The 27695-nt window shown below is 40.1% G+C and overlaps 1 protein-coding gene across 1 annotated transcript; it reads right to left on the bottom strand.

The window, feature by feature from the left end:
• Positions 1-1430: 1430 nt before the first annotated feature.
• ZBTB10 (zinc finger and BTB domain containing 10) lies at positions 1431-22807 on the bottom strand (the record flags this gene model as incomplete). The annotated part of the gene is made up of 4 exons (XM_008948938.1): positions 1431-2358; positions 5114-5289; positions 7409-7582; positions 21910-22807. Coding segments are annotated over 4 exons (1554 nt in total), but the record flags the coding sequence as incomplete, so codon positions are not given.
• Between the last annotated feature and the right edge of the window lie 4888 nt (positions 22808-27695).

Raw genomic sequence — 27695 nt, 5'->3', positions numbered from 1 at the left:
TCACAAAGCAGAACATTAACGTTTAAAATACTTTTTCATTCATATCATCTTTGCCCAACTAATTTCTACTTTGGACCCCACCAGAATTACACATTACTCATTTCAGTCTAGAACAATGAGAATAAGATGTATTCTTCAGTGTAAAAAAAAAAAAAAAAAAAAAAGGCACCCCACCCTCCCTGCCCTCCCCCAAAAAACTAATAATCTGTCAGGTTTACAATGATGTGGAAACTACCAATGAAACAAGTGGATGATAAAAAAACCATTTTAATTCCCATGTAACTGTTGTTAAACTTATCTCAGTTTCAATCAGCAAAAACAATGTCTTAACATCATGTTACTGTGCTACTGATGTACAGGACAACAGTAAAGCTTGTCTCTTTAAATACAAACCAACTTTGATCAGATGGAGCACCATTAATATTCTGTCCATCAAAGCATTGTTCAAAGTTATCCACACAACTAGCATAATTTAGTTACCTGATATAAAACAGGAAAAAATATACTCATTTTATAGTTAAACAAAGCTGAAAAATATGGTGACCCTCAATTGTTTTTTTATACAGTACTGTCACACTGGCCTAGCTATGTGTCATGATAAATGCTCTGCAAAATTACTTGTTGTGACATAATAGTACATCAGGTGTATTGTGCCAATGATTGCCCAATTTGCCTTAGGCTAGACAACACAGAGGAGCTCAAGATGAAGGTGCAATGCCCTCCCCTCCCTACGGAAGAAGCCTGAAATCATTGGTACAATATTATGAGCTTAGGGAAAAAAAAAAAACACATGGCTACAAAAATTCAAGTTTCAATGCCTCCTAGAAAATTTGAAATAAAGAGTATAGGGAGTATCATCCCAAAACGTAAACAACTCAAGGAGCATTACTTAGCTTTGGACTTTCTGCTTTTCTTAAAAAAAAAAAAAATCCAGCAAATTAATTCAACAAGTTAAATGTAATCGGTTTATATTAAACACTAGCAACAACCCATTAAGTACAAAAGAATAAAAAATAGTTTGTGTTCATTTTCATGACGAGTGACGGGCAAAATAGCCTAGTGTCCAATTCACATCACATTAAACTAGCCAAAAACCAGACAAGTAAGAAATTATCAACCAATAAGTTGTTTAATATGACACTTTCTCCATTTCTTGTATTTTCATTCTGTGGGACTGAGGTATATACCAGGGAAGTCAAAAAGTTTGAGAGGAGGGGGCCTTAGAGGAGGAAGGACACATTATTACATCAGATACCTTTTAGCATGACTATCTCTTTTGACTAAGTGGCAGCAGAGTTACCCATGCTCTGATCAGTCTATTATTTTCATTATTGGTCATTTCTTCAGCAAGATCATTTTGGAACTGATGAACCCATAACAACCTTCTTAAAATTCAAAACTGACACTAAATTAATGCTATTATTAACTTCTCCAGTGCTTATCACTTATACCACCTGCCAGAACAGAGCCAAAAATTTTTAAAACCTAATTTCAATACGGTGTTGGCATTATCTGTGATGCACATTTAAATGATTGGCTTTCACCTGTCAGAGTACGGGAGGTAAGGTTCGTATGGCAAAGACATACTTGTGGGAGCAAGAGCCACCAGCCCAAATTAGCTTCGCTGCTTCACTGCCAAACTACGAGTGGATTTGGGAAAGCTGTCTTTGTATTTCCATACCAAGTTGCAATTTTCTTCATTCATGTCAACAGACACATGAATGTGTAACATAAGTACAGGTACTACTATGTCTGAACAGGACCCAAGTAGCTATATCCTATAAATAATAAAAAATACATTTTTCTTTTGATAACTGACTGTAGATGTGAGGACTCTGTATAATTCAACCAAATGGTTGTATGCTGTACAGTCCTGTGCAAATATAATAAAAAAATTAATAATCCTTTTTTGCTATAAGGCTTTGACCCTACATTTTTCACAGCAACGTAACTACCATCCAGCCTGTACCACGTCTCGCAAGCCTTCAGTCCAGAAGCTCCCACAGCCAACCCGCAGCGTGCCCGCCGGCAGCACCCCCAAGTCACACGCTGTCAGTCCTCCAAGGGCATACAGACTTCCCCGGATTCATCCCACCGAGACTGGTCATTCTGTTCTTCCACATCGTCACCAAGCTCCTCATCACCTTCTCCTACTTCATTTTCCTCATATTCTTCATCCCTAGGGAAATCTGTGTCCTGCACCTGGTCTGCTCCCTCCTGCCCTCCAGGCTGAGATTTATCTGCACAGTCTACACAAACTCCGTAACGTCGCGATCCGTGTCTTATTCCAACGCTGGCCGCCAGCATGAAAATCTTCTTACACACCATACATTTATACTTTTTATCCTTTTTATGCACCTATGGAAAAAAAAATGAACAGCTGAAAACATGCATATCAGATTGCATTTGCCTATAGCACTAGAAAACTATTCCTAACAACTAATGCACAAAGTAATTCTTTGGACTCTTCTGAAAGGTACCCAACACTGTTCGGATAGAGAACTGCTACCAGAGATCCATTTGGAGCTCCTGAGCTGCTGCCCACAACCAAGCTGCCTCCTGCTCAGCAGGCACCTGCAGAGCGGCCTGTCCCGTCAGCAGGTGGGTGGTCATTTTGTGACTGTTCACTGTACAGAACAAGGCTCAAAGGCAATGAGAACAGTATAAGCACTCATCTTGCACACAGGATCGTATCTCATTTAGAAAACGGCCTTTACAATTTTAAGTCCTGGAAACATTAAGCAGCAGCAGGAGTTATTAAATCCTGTGTGAATTCAAAGAGCAAGTTCCTTCCTCCACAGCACATCCATCCCACCACAACTAAACCAAACAATGTCTTTCTGGGTCCCTTTGGTAAATTCTTCGCCCCGTGTGTAGGCTGAGCTTGTGTGCAAAATCAGAAGGCTGCTGCTGACTAACTGGACTAAACACAAAATTTAATTTGGAATTTGGAAATATGTTACCTGTACCAGTAACTATTATACATGGTTGCTGAATTCAGTTATCATCTCAAAAAAAAAAAATTAAGTTGAAGACTTCTTTCTTCTGTCTGATGGCCCCACAACAGATTACAACCATGTGCTTAAATATCTCATTTGAGGTCACTTGGAAAAAAGTTTCCATTTTAGGTTAAAACAGAAATTACCACCCAGATGAGGGGAAAAGACCCAAGGTCAAGATACAAATAGTTACTTTAGTGGCACTGTATAATCTGCACAGCTGATACTAGTGTTTTTTTCCTCAGCCTCTATGCTTATTTGGCACAAAGCAAAATGTTTGAGGCTTTTGTTGAACGGAGAGAGGATTTAAAAAGTGTTCCTTTCTGTAAGAGAGAGCACACTTCAGTTAAAGCACAGGAGCTCAACTCCAGCTATTTTCACCCAATCTGACTTCATGTGCTTTCCTGGAGGGAAGAAAGTCTTCAGGTGCAAGACCTGGTCAGATACTCTAGGGCAGAGGTCTGACGTCCCACTCCACTCTTCTCGGTAGCCCAAATACCACCTGGTGTTGCTGTCTTCTCTGGTGAGCCACAAAGGAAAACGCAGTGCAGCTGCTAGGATGTGTTACACTGGATCACCATCAAGAAGGTGATAATCAGCCTCCTCTGCCCAGCCACAGATCTGCCCCATACCATCATCTCTATCTATCACTGCAGTCACCTACATACACTTCAGGACAAAACATCCTTCAGATTTGTTACCACAGGTACTCCTGTCCCTTCAGGCATCTAAGCCTTCACCAGGTGGTATGGGAGAGGGAAGAAAGGCAGCAGCGGCAGGGTGGGAACTTGTGTATCTAAGATGAGAGAAGTCCGTAACATAAGAAAGATGCTGGTTCCAAAATTTACACAGGAGCTATCAGCAAAGACTTTCCCACCTGTCACAGCAGTTTAATGAATACTTAAAATTACTGCAGTTGTCTTATAAATATCTTTTAGAATTAGAACCTGATATGACTCAGGTTATCATTTATTTTTAATAATACTACTGGCTAACAGGAAGTCCATCTCAGGATACCAGAAGCTAGAAAGGAAAATTAGGAGGACATACAGCAGAAGCTCTTTACTGCATCTGTATTAAAACTTGGAAGCTCACAACCACTTTTTCTGCTCACTGAGAAACAAAAAGCCAAGTGCAAGGAGGCTATGGAGACTTACGGAACACCGTCATGAAGGAGCAAGGTGGTCCATTCACTCTGAAAGGACTGAGAAAAGCTACCAAAATGGACAAATGAAGTGTAATTTACCCCATCCCATGTACTAACCTATTGTGAGTGTCTGCAAAATGAGGTTTTTAAAAATCACAGCTTAGAGAAATTTTATTACCTTTTCATCACCAATATGGTCTTGCTTTTATTACTCCCTTGAAACATGCCTTGGATTCTACACAGTAAATTCATAATGAAATTGGAATCTCCTTACAAACTAGGTACAAAGTACATGCAAAATACCCAAGACTGGTAATACTTTCTCTGGATCCTCAGATAAACAGCACTCAAGTCAAATGCTGAGTTATGCAACATGCAGAGGACAGGGTAAGCTCAGCTGTTGATTATGGTATTAGCAGAATGCAAGTCAGAAGGATGTTTACTTTCTGCATGTCAGATATTTTTCATCCCTCCCTAAGTCTTAAAGCATATAGTGTACTATAGCTTTCTCCAGTTGTAAAATAAGTATTGGAGCACTACCCCAAGAATTTGTGCAACGCTGATTAACGGAGTCCTCACCGAACATGGTGATGCAGCATCACAGAACAAGACGTGCTACTCCATTCCAGTAACACCAAGCCAAAACTTCCCTTCGTTATCTGCAGAATACTTACATATACTGCATCTCTATCACACCACTTTCAAAATCATCTTGAAATTATCTATCAGAATTCCAGCAATTGTCTTAACTGATATTGTGTTTTCCATGAGGAATATAAGAGGTATAATTATGACAAAGAGTTGTTTATCTTCATCCGTTTTAGACTAAGAAAAAACAATTTACATTATGGCAAATCAGAGAACAATGTTTCTCCCAGCTACCAAAACATCTGAAGAAAAACCATAAAACCCCACTGGTACATATGTGTACCTAGACACAAACATACACACTCTTGAGGTTACCTACCAAGGAATGTCTCTTTACATGCTCTCTTCGAGTAAACAGCTTCCCACAGATGTCACAACTGAAAGATCTCACGCCTGTGTGAATGAGCAAGTGTCTCTTTAGTGTTCTTCTGTATTTGGCTACATAATTACAGTGTGGACACTTCAACTTGTTCATGATTAAAGCAGAGGAATCACCTACAAGATAAGCCATCATGAGAAAAGATGATCAAACAAAAAAAACCTGTTCCAGTATGTTCTGCCTGATGCACAAAACAACAAAGCACCCCCATGACACTTCATCAGCCAAATCAGGACAATGCCTGCCTGCAGAAACCACAAATACTGGTAGGTTCTGCATGTATGATCTTGCTAGAAAAAGACCCACTTGTAAGCAAGGAATTTCTGCTATGTAAGTACAGATTCATTCTTTGAAAAGAAGTCTTAGCTCATGAATCAGAGTAAGGTAGCTACAAGTTGGCAGTATTCCATTTTCTAGAGGTCACCTATACCAGAAAACAATTCTCAATTAGGGAATTAATTAGAATTAATTCTCAATTAGAAAACCTAGCTCTGCAGCACTTAGTTACAACCTTCTTTACCAATACTCTAGGTAGAATTATGTGCAGAAACTTCCCACCAAGATCTGACTCTACAAATAAAAAAAAAAAGTATAATTAAGCAAGAAGAAATATTGACAAAAAAATAGGACATTAAGAGGCAATATAATTCTGAAATAGCTAAGTAGTTTGGATCTTAGCTATTCTGTACCCAAAGTCTATTTTGATCTCACATCAGGAAAGAATAAAGACAGCATAAAAAAAAGATTCTGAAAGTGGCAATATCCCACTTCTTCCTTATGATGGAGGAGTGCTATTTCCATATCCTCGGACGGCAGGTAACACAGCTTGCCTGAAGTATGAAGGCAGAACAGATTCACCACAGCTGCCTGTGACTGCAAGGCAGAGGGCAGCGTGACAGCAAGGAAGAATGCCACATAGGAACACAAGGACTGTTTTGAGAATAGGGTATGGGGGCAACTTACTGCAGGTGAGAATTTACGTGATCACAACTATCTAGAAGCATCCCAAAAGCACTGGCTAAGGCTACGTGATTATATGCATAAGAGTTTCTCATATTCTTGCTGGCAGGAAGAAAGCAAAAGTAATTGTGTTACATTCATGGGCCTGCATGGCTGTATCTAAGACTTCTCCTCCCAGCTTCAAAATCCACCACAACACAGAAGTTAAATTTTGCTGATATTCAAGTTCGCCTTGGTGTATCAGAGTACTCATGCAAGCTGTAAGTCAACACAATGACACTTATTGGCTTACATGAAGAAAAAATAAACTCAATAAAAGGTTTCCAATGGCAGCCTTACACACTTTAACAAGCGTATGACAGACAGGCAGACACGAGGGCTCTAAGTATACGGGAAGTTAATACTTTTAGGACAGGCAGACCTCCCAAGACTTGAGTCTAATCCCTTGTCTGCTAGTGAATTTTACCTTCTGATGACCCAATTCCTTCCACCAGTGCGTCCTTCCCCAAACCAGGACACACTGTAAAAACTACAATATTTTAGGTAAACCATAAACCACATCTCTGTAATAGCTCAAAGTTACAGAGAAGAGGTAGGCATTGCATCTTAAGATCCTCTTTTTACTGAATTTATGTACTTTAAGGATCTAGCAATAATTATTTTAGATGTGATAGGGGTTTTTTGTATGTTTTCAGGCAGAAAAATAATTACACATAATTGCTTACTTGAACTATTATGAGAGGCATGTAAAATGTGAAATGGTGGGTTAAGTAACACAGGTTTAACTGAAGAGGGCTTTAGCTGCAGCTGCACCGAATGCAAAAATTTTACTGCAATTAAGTTTTTGTTTTTAATATATCTTGGAGTATAATTATCACTGCTTGAAAAATTATATTTAACTTTGTATTAAACAGTTCATTATCCAAGTGTTCAACTATTTATCTGTAGTTAGCTTACTAAGGGGTGGAGTGGGGGGAAGAAGCTATTAAATCATTGAAGATCTCAGGTGTCTTCACATTCAGGCACAATACGAAAGCTGATACAAATCATGTTCCGTCTTTACTTTTCCATACATCTGAATTCCTCTTTCTCCCTCCAAGGAAGCACTCCTATTTGCATTATCCAGAAAGGAAAATCATACGGAAGAAGATTATGTAAACACTTAATCTTATAAATCTCTAAACAAATTAATCAAATATTCCCAGCAGTGACACAGAAGATAAAGAACCCCCATCAGAGGCAAAACCCGATCTCCTCTCCACAAGATATACTTGCCGTTTTCCCAAGCTTCTTTTGGCCAAGATTCTGGCAGCAGTCCATACTTGAAGTCACTTGAACTACCCGGAAGCAGTCCATACTTGAAATCACTTGAAGTACCCGGGAGCAGTCCATACTTGAAGTCACTTGAAGTACCCGGGAGCAGTCCATACTTGAAGTCACTTGAAGTACCTGTTACAGACACAGTCTTACATTAGCTTCCTGGGCTCTACTTAGTCATGTCATTTAACAAAACATATATTCTTTCTAAACTATGACAAAAACGTTGCAAACGTAAAAATAGTAACTATAATTTTTTTTTCACATATTCTTCAATACTGAAATCAAGAAATGACTGCATTCCTCATTTCAGCTAAATTAGACCTTTGAACTCCTCTCCACAGCACCACTTCTCCGTCCCATCCTGAGAAAAATTCAAAGCCTTTCATACCATAAGAACTTGTATGGTAAGGATATTTATTCCCTTACCGTCACTGTGACAGGGCACTGGATTCTCTTTACAACTGTTGTGCAGTGACTTCATCTGGTCTATCACAAGCCATCTAGTTTGTATAAAAGTAAACATTTTCTACTGCTGGAGGTGTGATTTTCTTTATCACCTTAAAATATCTCAGTGGTAAGGTGCTTTAAATATCTTCATTCATATAAAACATCCTACAGCTATGTCTAAATTCTTTTTTGAATAATCACCTCCATTACTCTATAACCACATCAATTCAAGAGACCGTAATTACTTGGAATAGACCAGCTTAAAAGACTAGTTTGAATATTTACATTTAGTATTTAGATAAGCTCTTCATGCAGTTTTTGTGGTCTTTATAGATTTTTTTTTTTTTCCCCTCTTTAAAAGAACAAAATCGGTCAGAAGCAAGCAGTGTCTTTAAAAGAAAAACAACTTTGCTTGTTTAATTCTGTGCTTTTGTAACAAGTAAGAACTGCATGAGTGAAGATGGAACCACTATTACACAGCTCAGAGAACCACAAACAGTACACAAGAAAGCTGCACTAGGTATTTGACAAAATCTATCCATGGGGCAAAGACTCTTCAGGCAAGAATACAAATCAATCTTATTCCCAATCCCAAAGACAGGAGTTTACTGGAAGACAACAAACTCATGAATCCACATTACTCTCCTCACAGGCACACAGTTGCTAAATAAAAACAAACTGTAGTGGATACTGGCAGATTTCCTTTAGTTTCTTTGGATAATGCTCAGGTCCTCACAGTGGACTCCCAGTGTTACTGTTGTGAAAGGTCCTGTGAAGGGCTTCACAGCCAATGGAGACATTCTTACCCGATACTGCATGTTGTAATAGTCCAAAGACTTTTCCCTTTGTCCCTATACTGCTTATTCTAAAGATTTTTCCAGGAAAGGAAATTCTCTTAGTGTAAACAGGAATTTCATGCAGCTAGAGGTAAGCTGCCTACTGAAACACTTGCCAGTTACAGTTTTACTTGGAAAAAAGTACATATTACAAATCCTCAGAGCATGGCATATACAGTAGTTTCATTTACTGCCTGGGCAGCATTACAGCTGGCAGCAGTGGTTTCATCTGCACCATAAGACAACAGCTTAAAAGGAAATGAGTTAACAAATAGGAAGCTCACAGTTCTATCCTATCAGCTAGACAATGGCAAATGATAAGCAAAACTGGCTCACGGCTGCTGAACTAGGGATTCCACTGGAGCTTTCGAAAAGCAGAGCTTGAGTGGACGAAGGAAGAGAAATCCCAGTGTTTTAGTTCATCCACCAGCTGTTCTGGTATAGTAAGAAGGGGGAGAGGAACAGAATAAATCTCCCTCTCCTTTAAGAAACAAAGTAGGGAGGAAAATATTTTTTTATTTAATTACTCTCTCTAATAGCTATTGTTATGTCCAAAAGAGGCAAGAACTCCTATGGACTCCAGCAACAGCATCTCACAACAGCTCAAGGAACAGAACACAGATACCCTATAGACATGCCAACTACACATTCCTGTGAGGTGAGCAGTAAAACTTCCTTTTGCAATACATAAGAAAGGATTAGTGAGGAAGCAGTCTTGTACAGCTCTGCACAAGAGTCAAGAGGACTTGAACTTAAGGCTAAAAGCCTCCAAATTGAAGCAGACCTCAGGATCTAGCAGAGAAAAAAAGATAAAACTTTTATAGTCTGTTTAAAATATTAGAACTTTTTCTTTACAGGTTTTTTCCTCTTGAATAGAGCTGCCCTGTCTTTAGTCAACCAGTGGAAGATCAGTGATCAAAATATTTTAACCATTCTCCCCCCCCTTATGGGAGGAACATCTGTGAGATCAACAGACCAAGTCTGTACTGTTCACAGATGTAACATCTATGCTGTGTATAGGCAGTACTGCACAGCTTCCTTCAAAATAAGCAAACATCAAAGACTGACCATAAATCAGAGTTGTATCAAGCTGAGCACATTTATAACACTCTCACTTTGGCAGTTCTGGATCTAAGAGAACACAAATGGAATTTCACAAGCAACATTTATGTTCACAGCTGGTACTGAAGTTTGAGGGAAATTAGGAGGTCAAATCCCTGCACAGGTCTCTATCTTAGCATAAGGCTTGGCATAAAGCCACAGAGACTTAAGAGCTGTAAGTCTAGTGTAGATAGTAGCTACTAATTCTTTCTATCTCCAAACTGAAGACCTGCTATAACATGAAAGAACACTTGGCACAGATACTACGAAAGATAAGAGGTTGCTACAGACACTTCAGTCTCTGCACTGTACAGGACTAAGTAGATCATAATTAAATGTAATGCTTATTCTTAAAATCATTTGTTGACCTAGAAAACCTGCCTTCTAGATTAAAATATAGATAAGATATAATGCATTCAAAACAAGAAAAAAGTAATTTTTAATGTCTAATGACTTAGGAAAGGCATGAATTACACACAGGCTGGGAACTGGAAGTACAATACCAAGCCTCTACTGGTTTCCCCAGGTGGACATAGGGCCTGCAGTCAGTTAAGCTTCTGACTATAGCTGAGCCAAGTGTAAGACGCTATGGATCCCTGTAGCTTGTAATACCTTCTCTCACCCAAGCTGCTGCCCCCTGAAACCTTCGTGTAAAACTGCAAATACAGTGATCACCTAACCTGTCAACCCAAACCCAGATGATTTTCACAGGAGACTGAAAGTAACTACATACTATACTGCCAGGCACAGGGGCAGGGGGGTGGGGAGGAGGGAGGAGTGTACAAAAGGGGAAATACAGACAGCAGTGAAAGATCTTTTAATTTAAACCAAAAATAATAAGAGCGTAATTGGAAGTAATAGTTTTCTGTATCTCCAGATCAGGTCCGCTGACCACAACTTTCCTCTGATCTAAGGATACTTTTTTAGTTTAGTCAATTCCTAAAATAGGTGCAAGTTACTAATTCAAATGTCAATTAGCCTCCAACATCTACCCACTCTTCTATCCTGTATGGAGAAGGTTTCTATCAACAACCTGTTCTTAAGAAAAAACAACAAAAACAAACAACAACCAACCCAATATACTAACAGAGAATACAAATAAGCTGGTTAACTATTGGTGCTAAAATTCTCACAATCTCAATCCAAGAAGAGCTAAAGACAGTCTGAAATACAACGAAGTAGTTGTGCAGGCTTTTACACAGCTAACTTTATGGAAGGATTTTGTGTTCTACTCTGGTCTCAGGAAAATGGATAACCTAAAGTCAGACAATACTGACTTTCAGTTTTGAAGGCAAGAGGTAGGGGAGTATCACCAGAAAAAGAGAACACATCTGAGCAGAAAGATCGTTAGAGTAAAACACGTTGAACTTTCTGTAACCAGAAATATGCTGATTTTAGGGGGAAGAACACCAGACGTTTCCGAGCCAGGGATGACCAAGGAGATTAATGAAAAGATCAACAACAGAAGCCACTGAATGAGTCATTATAGAAAGAGATATGGACATACAAGGCACCGAGGGAGAAGATGCAAAACTTCACACTGGACAGAGTTGCCTGTAATTAACTTCTTTTCATCACACTTATTAACACTAAAAAAAGTGCTAAAAGAAGAGAAAAAGGAATATTACTGTTTTTCCAACAGGTTTACTGACACTGACTGCTCATTCAGATCAATTAGAAAAGACGGCAAACAGAGAGGAGAGGTGGCCAGGCCACAGGAAGAGCAGTGGTAACGTTCCCTGCTCGTGGCAGAGGGGTTGCAACTGGGTGATCCTTGTGGTCCCTTCCAACCCTGGCAGATTTCTGTTTTAGCAGAGGACTTTAGAGCCCTAATGGCTTAATGGTTGGACTTGATGATCTTAAAGGTCTCTTCCAACCTAAAGGATTCTATGATTCCAAGACACAGTCTGGATTGCTGCTGGAGAGATGCATTTGTTGCTCACCTTCGGTAACAGAGCAGAACCCACGGTGCTGCCAGGACTGGCACAGGGAATGTAGTGGGAACAAAATACACTGTACTCCACATGGTCCCAGGGCATTACCCACATCTCTACCTTTGCTTCTGAAAAAGGGGTCAAAGCATTGACCCAAAAGTGCTTCTCAACTGCCTCTTGCAATGGACAGCTCAGACAAAGTTAGCCCATTTTGCCAATGCAATCTTACTTGTACTCCCAGCTGCTCTTTTTTTTTTTTTACTATTTGTCATTCACAAAAAAAAGTGGTTTATGGCCTTGAGCACGGAGGCAGATCTATCACCAACTAATCCTGCTAGATGACCATCAAATGATGACAAATATATCATTCACTTGCTTTTTCAACTTGCTTATCATATATTCCCTGAAAAACTCCCCTGAGACAAGGGTAATGTTCACACTAGAAATCTGTTTCGCTGATCTCTCCCAGCAAAGGCTACACCAGTGAAACACAAGTCAGTAAAAGCATGTCTCATCCAGACCATTTATTTGTGTTGGAGTTTACTGTTCTCAGGAACTATCCCAGACTCAACCCAAAACTTAGGTCTGAAGGTCACCTAGTTCAACCTCCTCCTCACAGCAGAGCTCACTTCAAAGCTGGACTGTATGGTGCTTTGGACCTCGCCAAGTTCTAAATATCCACAAGGATGGGAGATTCCATAAACCCTCTTCGCAATCTGCTCCAACGCAACCACTCTCATGGTCCAGTTTTCTTTATCTACAACTACAGTCTCCCTAACTGCAACTCGTGACAACCCATTCTTGCCCTTTTACCGTGCTCCTCTGAAAAGCATCTGGATTCATTTTCTCTATAATCTCCTTAAGTGGTAGAAGATAGCAGGTAGATCCCTCAGCCTTTGTCATACTCAAATTCCATTCTTCAGCCTCTCCCTGAACATGTTCTCTGTCCCTCTAACCACCTTAGTGCCCCTTCACTGGACTCCCTCCAGCTTGCCAGTATCCATCTTGCACTGAGCTGCCCTAAACTGGGCATTGAATTTCAGGTGGTCTTCCTAGTCCCAAGTACTGGGGCATTATTATCAGTTCCCTTAGCCTGCTGGCTGTGTTCTGACTAATACCACTACTATGAGGCTATCCTTCATTGGTCCTAGGATGCACTGTTGACTTGTGGTCACAAGGACCCCATTTTTTTTTTCCAGAGTTACTACACAGCTACTCAGCTCTCAGCTTGTACTGACGCACAAGGTTGTTACTTCCAAATGTGGTACTTGACATCTGCCTTTGCACAGAATCTCAGGGGTTCCTGTTGGCCAATTCCTATGGAATGTTGAGGTTCATCTGAACAAAAACCCAGCCTTGCCCTCTAGCATATCAACCATTTCCACCAATTTGATGTCATCTGCAAACTTGCTGAGAGCATCTTCCCACCCACTAGCCTGTTCATTGATGCAGCTGTTAAATGGAATGAGACTCAGTAAGGTGTTTTCAGGAAAACAGCTCTTCTTGACTTGACTGTCAAGAAAACATCTTCATCCATAAGCTTCTAGACTATGTTGTGCGCAGAAGGGCCAGATCACAAACACTGCAAACATGACAATTTACGGGTGTACCTCAAGAGCTTTCTCAAGTATTCAAGAGATAACTCAAAGACTTCCTAATATAAACATTTCACATCCTCTTTTCATCAAGTCTCATATTTAAAGTGTTAATGTAAATCAGACTTTCAATGAGATATACATACACCTGAAAGGCTGCATGAAACACCTAGAAACTGACTGGCATTTACGAGTAAGATCCCTCAATACAGTAAAACCCACCAACCATTCCACAATACTCTGGTAACCAAATTAAATGTCTCAGCATTACTTTCTGCTCCTACTTTATTGATAACTCTATGAAAAAGAGACTAGAGAGCAAATTCAAGGAAATAAATTCAACTTGTCCTCAAAGCTGTCAATTTCTCCCTAATGAAGGGGTAAAAAAAATCCAACAAAAAAAAAAAAAGGGAAATTAAGCTTACTCCCATCTTTGCTCTGACACAAGGGTTCTCTGCACAGTAAAGCCATCAGTTTCTTTCTGCACTTCTGTTCCTACTATTTTGCTACATATTGTAGCTTGTGAACATTTTCTTAAAGGAAGAATTAAAGGTTAGCTTGAGGGATAGGAAACAGAAGTATCACTGTGCATCACTAGCAAAGCCCATTGATGATACTGTTGTTGAGACAAACACAGTAAGAACCGATATGGGTCTTTGGTTCTACCTATTCTTATGCAAAGACATAAAGGCACACCTCTGCCTACAGGTGCGTATTGGTCTCAACCTTTTATGCTGAACAAATGAAAGGAAATGCTAAGTAGATCTTCACTTCATGTTAGCTTCTCTAATCACAGACATCTTTGAAGCAGCAGTATAACTGACCAAAACCCTAGTCTTGAACTGGCACCTCATTATCTTTCATTCCAGATCTGCTTTGCCAAAGCTTAACTTTGTCCAGGAATACCAAGGGATTTTGTCTTTACCCTGGGCTTTGGTGAAAAGTAAGGTGCAAGACAGAAGCACAATCTATAAAAATACAAGAACAAAGGAGAACGAACCCAACCCTTTCAACAAAAACAAACAAACAAAAAAACTCCCTGAGAACTCGGCATAAAATTGGGGACTACCTGACAAACTAAGCTTGCCAGGCTGGTGTCGTGCTGTCTCTGCAAAACAACATGGAAGATTACACCCTTAAAGAAAGGGCATCAGCTCAAGTCATGAGCAACTGTGTAAAGGACTGGAACTTCTACACAGCTCATGCGTTTCAAATACGACCTGAACACAAAAGACTACTGCTGCTTACTTAGCAAAGTGGGTTTTTTTCTAGTTTTAAAGATCACATTTTCAAGAACATCCCCTCAACCCACAAGCCCTGGGAATACTGAAAAGTGACTGAAGTTCTGCAATTGTGGCTATATTTTTACAGTAAAAATGCCAACTCGGAGCTGGCTAACTCCTCTCTCCATTGTTTCTAGCAGGACAGGATGAAGCTTGTAACTAACAAAGCTGCACCACTGAAGGCTAGTGGTTGAAGTGAAATTTTCTGCTAAAGCTGTACTCTGACCAATGCTTGTGTCCTGCAAGTACTACAATCAGCTTTAGGGTAAATGCAAAGTATAAGCTCACTACGCTACAGCATTCTGCATTTAGTATAAACTTCCTACACTATGAACACATTTCTGGTTGAAAATATCAACCGATACCTGACAGAAACTGGCACAAGAAATGCTGCCTGCCTTTCTCTTCCACCCCCAAGAAACAACTCTGAGCTGTGTGCAAAAGAATTCTAGAATGTACACAGAGAATAAATGATTGGGCAGCAAAGCCAGCAACTGAGCAAAACTCCTCAGCAAGGACAGGACCTGGAGAAGCTGAAGGTATTGTCTTTCAGTCAAAACTACATGCCACTTAAAATCTGTTCTACTGAGGAACCAACAGTGAGGATGAGGACCTATCCCTTCCCTCGAATTTTAAAAACTCCCACACAAACAAAAAAACCCAAACCACACAACACAAAGACTTGCAAGACCAGAGTAACTGAACAGCAATTAATCAGTTTATACTCCCACAAACTCTTACATGATGCTCTCACGGGGAGCTACAGTGGTGCGACTGAGCTGAATAGGCCTATCAAGACAGAAAACCTATGTGTTAAGTAAGAAACCTAACACTTTTTCTCCAACATGTCAGTGAAGGTATAAAGGGTATTTTTAAAAGTCCTTTAGCAGTCTGTTAGCTTCATAAATATTGTATGGGAATGGACAAGGATGCAAAGACAAGCATCTAAGAGATAAGTGGGCTGTGGAATAAAAACAAGACTTCACAGTAATTACTATCTGGAAAAGAGGTTTTTTGAAGGAATTTGTGTTCTCACCCTCATGATAGTTTAAAAAAGCTCTACACTACTCTGAAAATTAACTACAATCCAAAAGGATCTGAAACACCTGCAGTAAAAACACTTTCACTGCTCAGTATGTGAAAATTAATTAGATTTGACTTACTAAGCTGCATCTTTGAGATGCAGGAGGGAAGCTAGCTGGAGAAACAGAGCTGTTAACTTCTGTGGCTGGAATTAGGTCCCCCAAGACATCAAGAAGATACACAGCCCCTGTTTTATTTATGTATTTGCTGCCATTATCATTGCCATTTCATACATGAGGTAGCAGAAAGATGAAATCAGCACTTCAGATTGGTAATTTTTCAAAAGTAATCTTCTCCCCAACCCATCTACCTTGCTTACCCCTTGCTTGCCTTTTTTTTTTTTTTTTTTTTTTTAACAAAACAAAACCCAAACAACACGAAACCAAAAACCCCAACACAACATTAATATGCAGAACATTGCTTAAACCTGCAAGGTCAGTGGCTGACCATACCATGAGAATGTAAGGATCTACTTGTCTTTGGGATCATCCCCAGGAGAGATTAATTTAATGAATGCAGAAGAGGTTGACCCTCAGATGTTGTATTCTCCTTAGATGACTTCTAAATACCTATGAGGCCTCCAATACCAGGTTACATAGGGAATGTAATGAAGAGGTTAAAGGTCCATGAAGCAACTTAAATCTTTCAATCGGGGTACTGGCTGGAGACCTGATGAAGAGCTGATTGAAAGTCATAGCACCATGGAAGAGTAGGAAGAAAAAACAAACCAAAATAAAATAAAAATCTTTTATTACCTTTCTGTTTAATTTGCAACTTGGCTCTACCCCTACAAGAAATATATATATATGCAGGTAAGTCCATCAATCTTCACTTCTCCAATTACAAAAGCACCCATCTTTTGGGAAATCATTTGGGAACCCTCCTGTCCCACAAAAAGGCTGTTCTCATCCTGCCTTTGCTATTCTTTCCCTTACCCACAACAAAATATACAACACAGCATTATCCAGCTCAAAAATCATGGTAACAAATAGCCTGGTGGTAGCTTCATAAAGCTATTGGGATTCCCCAGACATGCTCATTCCTTAAGAATCAACACCAGCAGCTCCAGAAAGCATGAGCAATACTTCACAGCCATGCTCTGAAGCCTGCAGAATACTCATACTCCAGAAAATAAGTCCAAACTAAAAACAAATTCCAGAAGTGAAAACAATTATAAAAAACTATGAATAGACACTAGGAATACGATGAATTAGAATCACTGAGCTCTTATGAACTGGAAAGTGACTAAGAGATGCTGACTGACTGCACTATTCTCACCATCGTAAATGGTTAATTGTGGGATGAGCTACGGCTGTAAAGACATTTTTTAGCAGATTATCAACTAGAAGTAAAAATAGTAAGATAGGTGGTAACATTCAGTGTGAAGAAACACAGCTATTTTCATTAATACAGCTAACACAGAGAAGTTTTGAAGCCTTCTCCCAAGAGTAGGTAAACAAAGTAAAATGGCACATGCAATTTAAAATCTATCTCAACTTCATGGAGTTTTCTGAAGCTCACTGAAGTGCTACTTTTACGGGGAAGGTATTAAATATAAACTCACTGGCAACACAGGGTGAAAGGAAGAAGCTGACATACCTTTACAGACACCTGTAGGAAACTCAACCTTCATCGAGGGGCAGTTTAACGTGTTTGCTTTACTAGGATATGAGGGGTAGCAGATGGTTCAGAAAGATTTTACTGTTGATTATCTAATACTTATCTAGCAGTACTCAACTGGAAAGCCCACTTACTATGTAATTCAAGGTAGTGGCTTTTAGGGTGTATTCTTGTAGTGAGAGGAGTGGCCTTAAATAGGTTTCCCTTCGACCGTATCTATGGTATTTCTTTCCCCTCACAAAACCACCAGACAAACCAAAACCACAATCAAGGACACAGCAACATACTTTGCATGTAACTGGACACCTCATAACCACAGCTGCTCTTGGTTATCCTCACCAGCACATGACAAAAGAGTAACAGTAAAAGCTCATTCTTTCCCCTTTAGCAACCAAAGGGACAGTGCCCTCCGTAGCTTTCATCATAAAAATTTACTATTTTCTTTTTCTTTCGGTGTTGTCTTATACCTATTCAAAAATAGATTTTCTTATGCAGCACCTATTATTTTTGGTAGTTTTTCATCTCTGCAAGATATTTAATCCACAACTGAAAAGTTATCGTATAACCTGCAGGTTACTCTACAACTCATTCTTGTCATTCCTCCAATTCTCCACTTCTCCCTCTTCTACCTTTTCTTGGGCATAGAGGGATCAATTGGAAGAAGACTGCTTGAGAGTGGAATCTACCTTCAGAGTGCAGAAAAACCCAGGCAGCAGTAGAGGAAAAAGAACACTGAATGCTGAAGCACAGACTATGGTTGAAAGGAAGCTATACCAGGCCTTACTTCCATTATCTCTTCCTGTTTCAAGCAATTATAGAATGGTTTGGGTTGGAATGGGACTTAAAGATCATCTAGTTCCAAGTTCCCTGCCAGGGGCAAGGACACCTCCCACTAGACTGTGGGAGATGCACAAGGCTCCATCCAACCTGGTCTTGAACATATTCAGTGATGGAGCATCTACAACCTCTCTAGGCAACCTGTTCCAGAGTCCCACCACATCCACAGTGAAGAACTTCTTCCTAAATTCTAATCTCAATCTACCCTCTTCCAGTTTGGACCCATTACCCCTTCTCCTATCACTACAAGCCCTTGTAAAAAATCCCTCCCCACCTTTCTTGTATATGTATGCACATAAGAACTTCATGAAAACAAAGGTCTTTTTATAAAACTATTAGAGATGGCTTCCAAAATAGTTCTAACACCACCAGAAAACCTATTTACTTGGGACCTTATAAGCACTTCTATGGTGTTCCAGAACTACTACAGAGATCATTCATTTGACAGTATTTTACAGTTCAATGAAATAAACTTCCCCCATTCAATAGCAGAACTTTCAGTGGGTTTGGGCAGACACCACAGCACAAATTCAGTGTGTCCCCAGCCTCTAATATGGCTCTTTTCATCAAGATGTTGCATGGATATATTTTGTAATTTAATTCTTTAACACAGAGTCACTGGAAACCTTGGTGCATCTGTCCAAAAACACTGAACAAGGACACTAAACTTGTTTGCTCATTCTTGCACTGCCCATAGCCTCCATTATTTCTAAGGGAGGTCCACAGGATTTAGTTCTGTTGCTAGGGTCATCATTTAGTAGACATATTCTCGCTGTCCTATTTCCAACAGTAAAAGAGGTAGAAAATCTACTCCCTAAAAATCAGAACTAGAATTCACATGCTCCATTTTTTTCACATTTTTTTTTTTTTGGATGTCTGTGCAACTAATGCACAGGTGCTCAGCTCCTACTCCAGACTCTCTGCTGCCCTTTTACACACCACCTCAACTGAGTATGGATCAGTAAGTACAGCAGCCCAGCACAGGCTGGTTTGTTGCATGGGTTCTGAGGACTCCACATCCTCACCAGGCATATCCAGAGGTGCTTTTTCTACTGAAGGCTAGATCTAACCTGGTGCTGTGGGCCCAGGGCTTGTTACCAGCTGGCACGCACCAGGCATGTTTCTGAAACACAGCTTCTATTTTCATTCAGCCAGAAAAAAACCAAATCTGTGCAGTCTAAGAAAGGTTAGACAGCAAGAGATTGGGAAGTTCACTTTACAAGTGCACACTCTCAGGCTGAACTCCAAAGCTAAACGAGACCTGACCACTGAGATCAGAGATGAAGACCAGAAACAAGAAAACCCCCTGAAGCATTGAACAGAATTAATATTAGCTCTTGAGCACAGCTGCTTCTCCAGAGCTGCCCCTTTGTGCCACACTACTTCCTAACTATATGGACATAACTTATACTGGCTGCTCCTGCCCAAGTGTGAGAGAGCTAAACAATCCCATGTACCTCAGCTGCTCTTCCTAAGACTTGCTCTCTAGACTCTTCACCAGCTTCACTGCCCTTCTCTGGACCTACTTCAGCGAAAAGGTGTCTTTCTTGGAGTCAGTGACCCAAAACTGAACCCAATATTGGGGGTGTGGCCTTACCAGTGACTGTGATAGTGACCTGTACAGGGGCACTATCACTTCCCTACTCCTGGTGGACACACTATTTCTGATACAAGCCAGGACACTGATGGCCTTCTTGGCCACCTGGGCACACTGCTGGCTCATGTTCAGCTGGCTGTCAATCAACACCCCCAGGTCCTTTTCCACCAGGCCGCTCTCCACTCTTCCCCAGGCCTGTAGCATTGCCTGGGGTTGTTGTGACCCAAGTACAGGACTCAGCACTTGGCCTCGCTGAACCTCATATAACTGGCCTTGGCCCATTGCTCCAGCCTGTCCAGATCCCTCTGCAGAGCCTCCCTATCCTCAAGCAGATCAACACTCCTGCCCAACTTGCCATCATCTGCAAGTTTGCTGAGGTTGCCCTCAATTCCCTTGTCCAGATCACTGAGAAAGATGTTAAACAGAAGTGGCCCAAATACAGAGTCCTGGGGAAGTACACTTGCGACCATTTGGCAGCTGGGTTTGACTCCATTCAGCACCACTCTGTGCCCATCCATCCAGTCAGTGTTTTACCCAGCAGAGTGTATGCCAGTCCAGGCCACGAGCAACCAGGTTTTCTTCACGAGAAGGCTGTAGGAAAGCATTGAAGGCTTTTTACTGAAGTTCAGGTAGCCAATACAAATGTTCACATCTGCAGCTCCAGCCTGCGTCACTCCATATTGTCACGTCACTCTGGTGCTCAGACATACATGCCAGTAGGGCCAGCACAGCAGTCCCCATGTGCCCACTGCTGGGCTGCCCCTCACTGACACCTCTGCAGCCAGCAGCCACACCAACTGGCACCTGCTGCTCTTCGGTAAAGGCACTGCGAAGGCCCAGGAAAAAACAGCCCACTCCTCCCATTACTGAAAGGATTTGATTTAGCCTGGTTTTTAAACAACTCAGGGGGTACAGGAAGAAACTAAGGAAGAAACTTCCTTCCATCAAAACAAACAGAGGTTCCTAAACCCTCACAGAATGTAGGTTGCTTTCAAATCTGTTGTCACTGGAATACAGTATCTGGCAATATTCTATAGCCACAGGTGTTTGTGCTGATTTCACATCCCCCCTTCAAATCTATCCCTGGAACCTGGGAAGCAGAACACATCCACAGTCCCTTACGTTTGAACGGGGCAAACATTTAAAAAATGTTTTAGAAACAGACACAACTAAAGAACTTTGTTCCTGCTACATCTCAAATCCACTTTTAATTGACCCCTAAACTGGGGTAAGTTTTCAAAACTGCTAGTTCATCTAGAAGTGATACAGGTAAATGGCAGTTATTTCAAATATATAGTTTAATAAAAATATTTAAAAAATAAAAACCTGAACTGAATTACATTGCCTTATATCCCAATTACACTGTGAACGGTCTGCTTACAATTCTGTGTGACCACATTTGTTTAACAAACAGATGTTTAATCTTATTTTATTGTTTACATTAACCATAGATCCTTCATAAAAAAAATCCATTAATTCAGTCAGCTTCAGAATTTGTTTAAAGAATAGCTCAACAAAAAGATACTCCCTCTCCTGTACATCATTGTGGCATCTCTTTCCAACCCGTTTCACAAATCTGCTTTAAGAGTTTCTATTATACTAGCCAGGACTACTCCATTTTGTATCTTCCCAGATAGCCCGACAATAAGCAGCAGTGGGAGGTTGACTCCTGTTTCTGGGTGACGCTCAGGCAACGGAGATTACCACAAAAAACTTTTGCTAGGGTAAGGGAAGAAATTAAAGGCCCTTTTGCCTGTGCAAACAGGAAACAGCAATAGCCACCAGTTATCACTCCTTGATTTTGTGCCTAACAGTGGCCACAGATGAAATATAAATGTAAGAGTACTAGTTTCTACCAGCTGGCGAGGATGCCCAGCTCAAGTGTCAAACGCAAGCAGCAAATTACACACTGCATGGCACAGCTCCATCATTCCTTCCTCTAGCTGAAGATGCACCACTGTGCCCCAGAGCAGAGGATCAGATTACGGACTCGGTAACCTGATCGGTGTGATGACTTCACTGTAAGATCCTATCCAACAGACTTTTATAAAAGTTACACTGTCACATACTTCATTCAATAATTTCATTTTCAAATTATATGAGTGACATGAAGCAATATTTACCTGCTTCTTCTTTAATAAATGACAAATCTTCTTCTGGATATGGGACCGATGGTTGCAATACTGAGCAATCTTCAGAGTTCTCTTCAGTATTAGGTGGTATATTATAAATAAATCTCTTGGCAGTTTGGTTTTTCCTTCTCGCTTTGCCAGGTTCTTGAACTGATTGTCCCTGTGTGCCCATGTCATTCCATACAAAAACTTTTCCCTCACCTTGAGATTCATTTTCAGCCATTTCAGGTGAGCTGTCCTGGACCCAACTGCAGTCGTTCATTTGGTAGCTTTCCATTTGGCCCTCATCAATCGAGTATCCGTCGTTCTCAGTTTTTATGCTGCTTGCCAAGTTGGTAAGGTTTCGTGTTGCCCAGAAGCTGGCAACTTTCTGATCCCTTGGAGACAAACCATCCCTACTGACAGATCTTCTGTTGTAATCCACGACAACGGTCTCTGGAGCTTCTGATTTTATACTTATGTTTAAGGCATCTTTAATGAAGTTGCGGCAGGACTGGACAACCTCCGTCATCTGAAGGTAGCTGGCCACCGACATCACTTCAATGGCATTTTGGCTCGTAAGCACGAGGTTACCAGAATACAAGAAGTCCAAGATGACAGAAAAACCTTGAACAGCAACAACGTCTAAATAGGTAACAGTGGTTTGGTTCCTGCTCTCTTTGTTTGTAAAGCAATACAGAGTCTTAAAGAAGCGGCTGCCTGCAACCAGGATGTTCTTGTGAGCTCTGAAGACCCTCCCACTCACCACAATGTTAACGTCACAAAGAATGCCTTTCTTCCTCTGCTCGTTGAGCTCCTGCAGGAGCTGATAGCAGTAAGAGTTCTCATTTGGCCTGCTGTTAAAATCACAGTATCCTTCATTATTCAGTTCTGACGGTAACTCTGACTCCTGCAAATAAAAAAAAAACCACAACCATAATTAGTTTTAATGAACACACTCCTTAGTCCTCCAACACTATAATAAGCCTATGAAAATAAACAAGACGACAGTACTAGTCGAATTATTTAAAAAAAAAAAAGGTCTGTCATTGGTCATAAAGGCAGGCAGGAATATATTAATTAAAAAAAAAAAAATCTAAAAATTAAGAATCACAATCTCATTCTGCACCCTCTGCTCCCAAATCTGAAAGAAAAACAGAACTAGAAGAACTGCCTTGAGGACAAAGGAAGTGTAACTTCAGCCAAAAGTAAGAAAGACTTAGTTAAGTGTGAAGGACCTGTTTTTCTTAACCCATATATGTTAAACATTCATGGGTCTCTCTGAAGATTTAACTAGATGGTTCTCACATATCCAGCCCCTCATTCTTCCCCAAAAATCTCCACTTAAACAGCTAAGCAGAACCCTGATAATCAGTTCAACATCTTCTTATACTCCGGTTAATATGTAAAGAAGAGTTCTGTAGCTCTCAGTCTGTCTTGTACATTTTAAAGGAAACATATTACTGAAGTAGTTATAACAGCAGATAACATTCTTAAGCAGTTCTACAAAATAGGCATTTTATTTATTTTCTAATTGTGGCAGGTTTAGGATTAAATAGCTGTTATTACATGACAAGTGGTGAGAATATTGCAGGTGACCAAACTATGCAACGGCAGTTTCAGTTTTATTTAACAAAGACTTTCTTGAATCAAGCTTCCCTGAAACTTTCCAGTAGCAGCACCTTTAACTGGTACATACTTACACAGACAATACATACTTGTCTCTCTACAACCTTTTTAAGAAGTGGTCTCAAACACAGCTTGAAAATTTTGCCAGAAGTTGTACCAGACAATCCAATAGCAAGAAATCAGTTATTGAAGATTAGCTCAGATAGCGAGAGGCTGATATATAACAAGAGATCTGAACGGGATTTTAAAGCATTTAGTAAACTGTAACTGCTGTTTGGACAACAATGATTCAGAGCTGCTACAAAGCAGCAGTTAGAAGGAAAAAGCAGAAAACAGACAGACATATTTGCAATTGCTTGACATGTGCTGCCATCAAGAGCAGCACCAATGACTGCCTGTTTTTTACTGGATGGCTAAGACTCTCTTTTCCCCTAGCAAATAAAGACAGTTCAAAACCAGATGGCTCCAGGATGGTTTAGGATGAGAGAAGATCAGATTTTGCAAATTATATCATTTTCTCCTCTCACTTCCTGAAAAAAAAAAAAAAAAAAAAGATCAGATCTGGAGGCTAGAGGTATCACTAAAGCTCCAATGTCTCAACATGACAGCTCAAAATCAGCATTAACAAGGTAAACTTTATGCTGTCATGAGCCCATAGTCTATTCTGAGGCTAAAATGCACTGCAGAGTAATACTACCCTTAATTTGGGACTATTGCAGAAGCTGGCTATTTAAAAAAGAAAGAAAAGTCACTTTTTACCACAGAGGAATGAGTGCATTAAATGAGTATTCAATTCAAGTTATAATCCAGTGTGGATCACTGGGATGACAACCAAGACTGTAATGACATCCTCTGAAATGTTATTTACTTCTACAAGCTGCAAATAATGCCCAGCGTAACCAAAATAGAAACTGTAGCATTTCAGCATCCCCTGCAGAGAAATTTCAGTTTGCTGTCACATTCAAGCTGCTTCTAAATCTCTACTCTTGACAGAAAAACACTCTAGTGAGAAGACAAGGTAGAACTAAATGCAATTAAGCTTTGACATGAAAACAAGCAACAGATCTTTGCCCAACCTTGGCTTAATTTTTCCTGTGTGCTCTCTGATATACCCAAGTACTCCCTCAGATGAGAGCTCTGAAACAGGAAGCATGTCCCAGCTGTGTGACAGCGAAGCCTTTCGTTCCTTAGCTCTCCATGGATTTCGGATCTGGACCAGCTTCCTGCCACTCTGGCAACAGAGCACTGCGCGGCATCAGAACCCCAGTTACGCCGACTCTGGATCAGATTAAGATGAAAATTATCATACCCTGAACTGCTGTCACTCTCCTCAGAGTCAATCATCAGTGACTTGCCTCTCACACAGTAAATGTTAGGTAGATGCTATGATAGCTGACAATTTCATTCTCTGAGAACTTGTTAAACACCACACAAAGTTTAAAAATAACCTGCAGCAGTTATTTTCTTTTTACAAATGTCTGATTAAAGAATGGAGATCGAGGACATTTTAACTGAGCATGTGTACGTATCCAGCCAAGCCGATAAAAACATAATCAAGATTTACAACGTATTTGTTTTTTTACCATCATGGTAAAAAGGAGCTGTGGATCATGAATGTGCTACAGAAACACAAGACTGAAGTCTTCATTATGAGAAGACCAGAAGGTCGAGTAAAAAAAAAAAAAAGACATACTGTACAACTGATGTCCAAGCTACATAGAGGGGGGCGTTGGGGGAAACATCAATACTACAGCTTCAAAGAAATTGGTTCATAAAGCTGTTTAAAACTAACTGTAGTATTGGAAATAATTGTTTAACTGCTGGTATGGAAGCAGCTAACCCTAAAGCCACACCTCCAACGGAATTAAAGCCCTGTCATCCGAACAGTTATCAGGCCTACATGCACCAAGTGTGACAAGTAGAATTAACTTTGACTATGAGAAAAATAAACTTTTAAATTCATAATATCCCTTGGGGAGTTTTAAACATCTCCCCCCTGTATGGAAAGAGTACAATACAGTTCAACAAGATGTAAGATGCAGAAAATAATTACAGGAAATTTTTTAAGTCTATTTTCAAGCTTCTGTTCCTGATTTTTGCTCATGGCACATCATCATACGGGTACTTTTTTTCTAATGAGAACCACGAACTAATGGCATTTACTTAGATGTCAATTATATTTTCAGAATTCAGACCAAGTATTCCTATTGCTTAAGTTCTCCACATCAAGCTACCTTATCTTTTTATAAAAAGTGACAGGAAATCTAGAAAAAAAAAAAAAAATCAGGACTGCTTCAGTTTTATTTGTGGGATCTACAGCATTCTAAGTCTGAAAAGCTTCTCTCCGCAGGTGAGAAGCGGCAGCGGCCTAATGGAACAGAAACTGCTCAGATTCAATTAGACTGATCTGAATACACCCAAAGACAAATCACTATTTCATATGTATAACTCACTAATTAAACTTGCCTAAAAGCTAACAGGAGCAGAAACAGATGATCAAAACCTGCTACTAGAAACTTGCTTTTCTTTCTCCTCCTATACCACCAGCATATGCTGTCTCCTGGAAGCAAGAATGGTGACCGGGGGGGAAAACAAACCAAAACCAAAATGATCTAACCATGGATTCTGTCTCAGTTGTATGTATATGAGAAGTAGTTATGCCACCCTTTTTTGGCCTTCCCCACTACCACACTTTACAGCAGCTCTCTATGCCCCCAAATTAGTTCTTATCCTGAAAAATTGATCCTCTAACAGTGAGTTCTCAGAAACTTAAGCATGTGCAGCTATAGAAGGAAATTACCTCAAAATATGGTCCTATCAGCTGCACACGTGACACTGCCCTGCCATTTTACATGCCACTGCATCACTCACAGAAGACTCAACAATTTAAGGCGATTCCATTAAGTGCCTAATATTCAATCAGGTAGTTCAAGGTCTGGTAAAAGAACCACATAAAACCCAAGTAAATGATAGTCCTTACTTGGAAGGACCAACTTCCTCAACATTTTTCTCTGCTAAGAGTAAATCAAGAAGTTAAGTTAGAACACTATAGTGTAACTCTTACATTTGAAGCAAGCACGACTTCTATTCATCACCTCTCACATAAAACAAACAATTATAGTTCACATGGAAAAAATAACACATCAAGGGCCCTCCTCCTCTTGGAGAGCTTCTGCTCTAAACCAACATGCCTGTTAGACTGGAGAAAGGTTTTCTGGCAGTATCTCCAAAGCTCAGCTTCAAATTATGTCCAGAGAGAAAACATTTTAGGAAGCTGCTTTTAGGGGAAGAACATCCAGCAGCCAAAAGAAAAAAAAAAAAAAAACAACTACATCTTATAGATCTAAGTTCAGAACAGAATTAAAATATTTTTCAGTGATTTCCCAGTGTCTATTTCTTAAACTTTTTTTGTAACAACAGCCCGTTTATTAAGAAAATGAAGGTAGTTTAAAGATGATTATATCTTTCTTTAAACTTTAAGGTGGAGACAGATTGTTTCAAAAACCAGAATAGAAAGAGAGTCAAGTTTTGTCTTAGAAAGAAGCACCAACTGACAGCTTAATACCCTTGAATTACAGCAGCTGCAACCACTTGTGAGATATTTTGGCATTCCAAATTAAACATATCCCCAAAATAAACTGAAATCATCACTCATTTCTTCACGAGTATAATATCCAACAGACCTATAGAAATTTCCACTGCTTTACTGTCTCAACACCTACAATTTCCTCCTCGCACTTAACAGTGGCACTGTGCCATATGTTTATTAGCAGCTGCTAAACATGCCCTGCAGTTGAAGCTTGTCAAGTCACGAATATGCGCGTGTTGTCTCCAGGACAAAGGCTGAAAGATCTTTCCCAAGTTTCATTAAACCTAAATGGCTTTGCTGCCTCATTATATACATTGGAAATATGGTCAGGGTACAAATTACCTACTTTTGTTCCACGTATCTGGTATTTATGGCATTAAGGAAATAATGGGGCTATTGTTTTGGTATTAATTTGAACATATGTATCAAGCAAAATTCAAGTGCTATTGAAAGTGTGAAAGGATAGGGACATTAAACAGAAAAGTGTAAAGAACACAGATTCCTTGTCAGACGTTCAGAGAAACGAGCGTGCCCCAAAAGCACAGCAACGACCCCGACTCCAGCCAACTGTCCCTCTCCA

Source organism: Merops nubicus, unplaced genomic scaffold (genome assembly GCF_000691845.1).
Source record: "Merops nubicus isolate BGI_N331 unplaced genomic scaffold, ASM69184v1 scaffold8201, whole genome shotgun sequence".
Lineage (NCBI taxonomy): Eukaryota > Metazoa > Chordata > Aves > Coraciiformes > Meropidae > Merops > Merops nubicus.
Note: the sequence above shows the minus strand (reverse complement) of the source record. Positions and strands in the feature narration are given on the sequence as shown.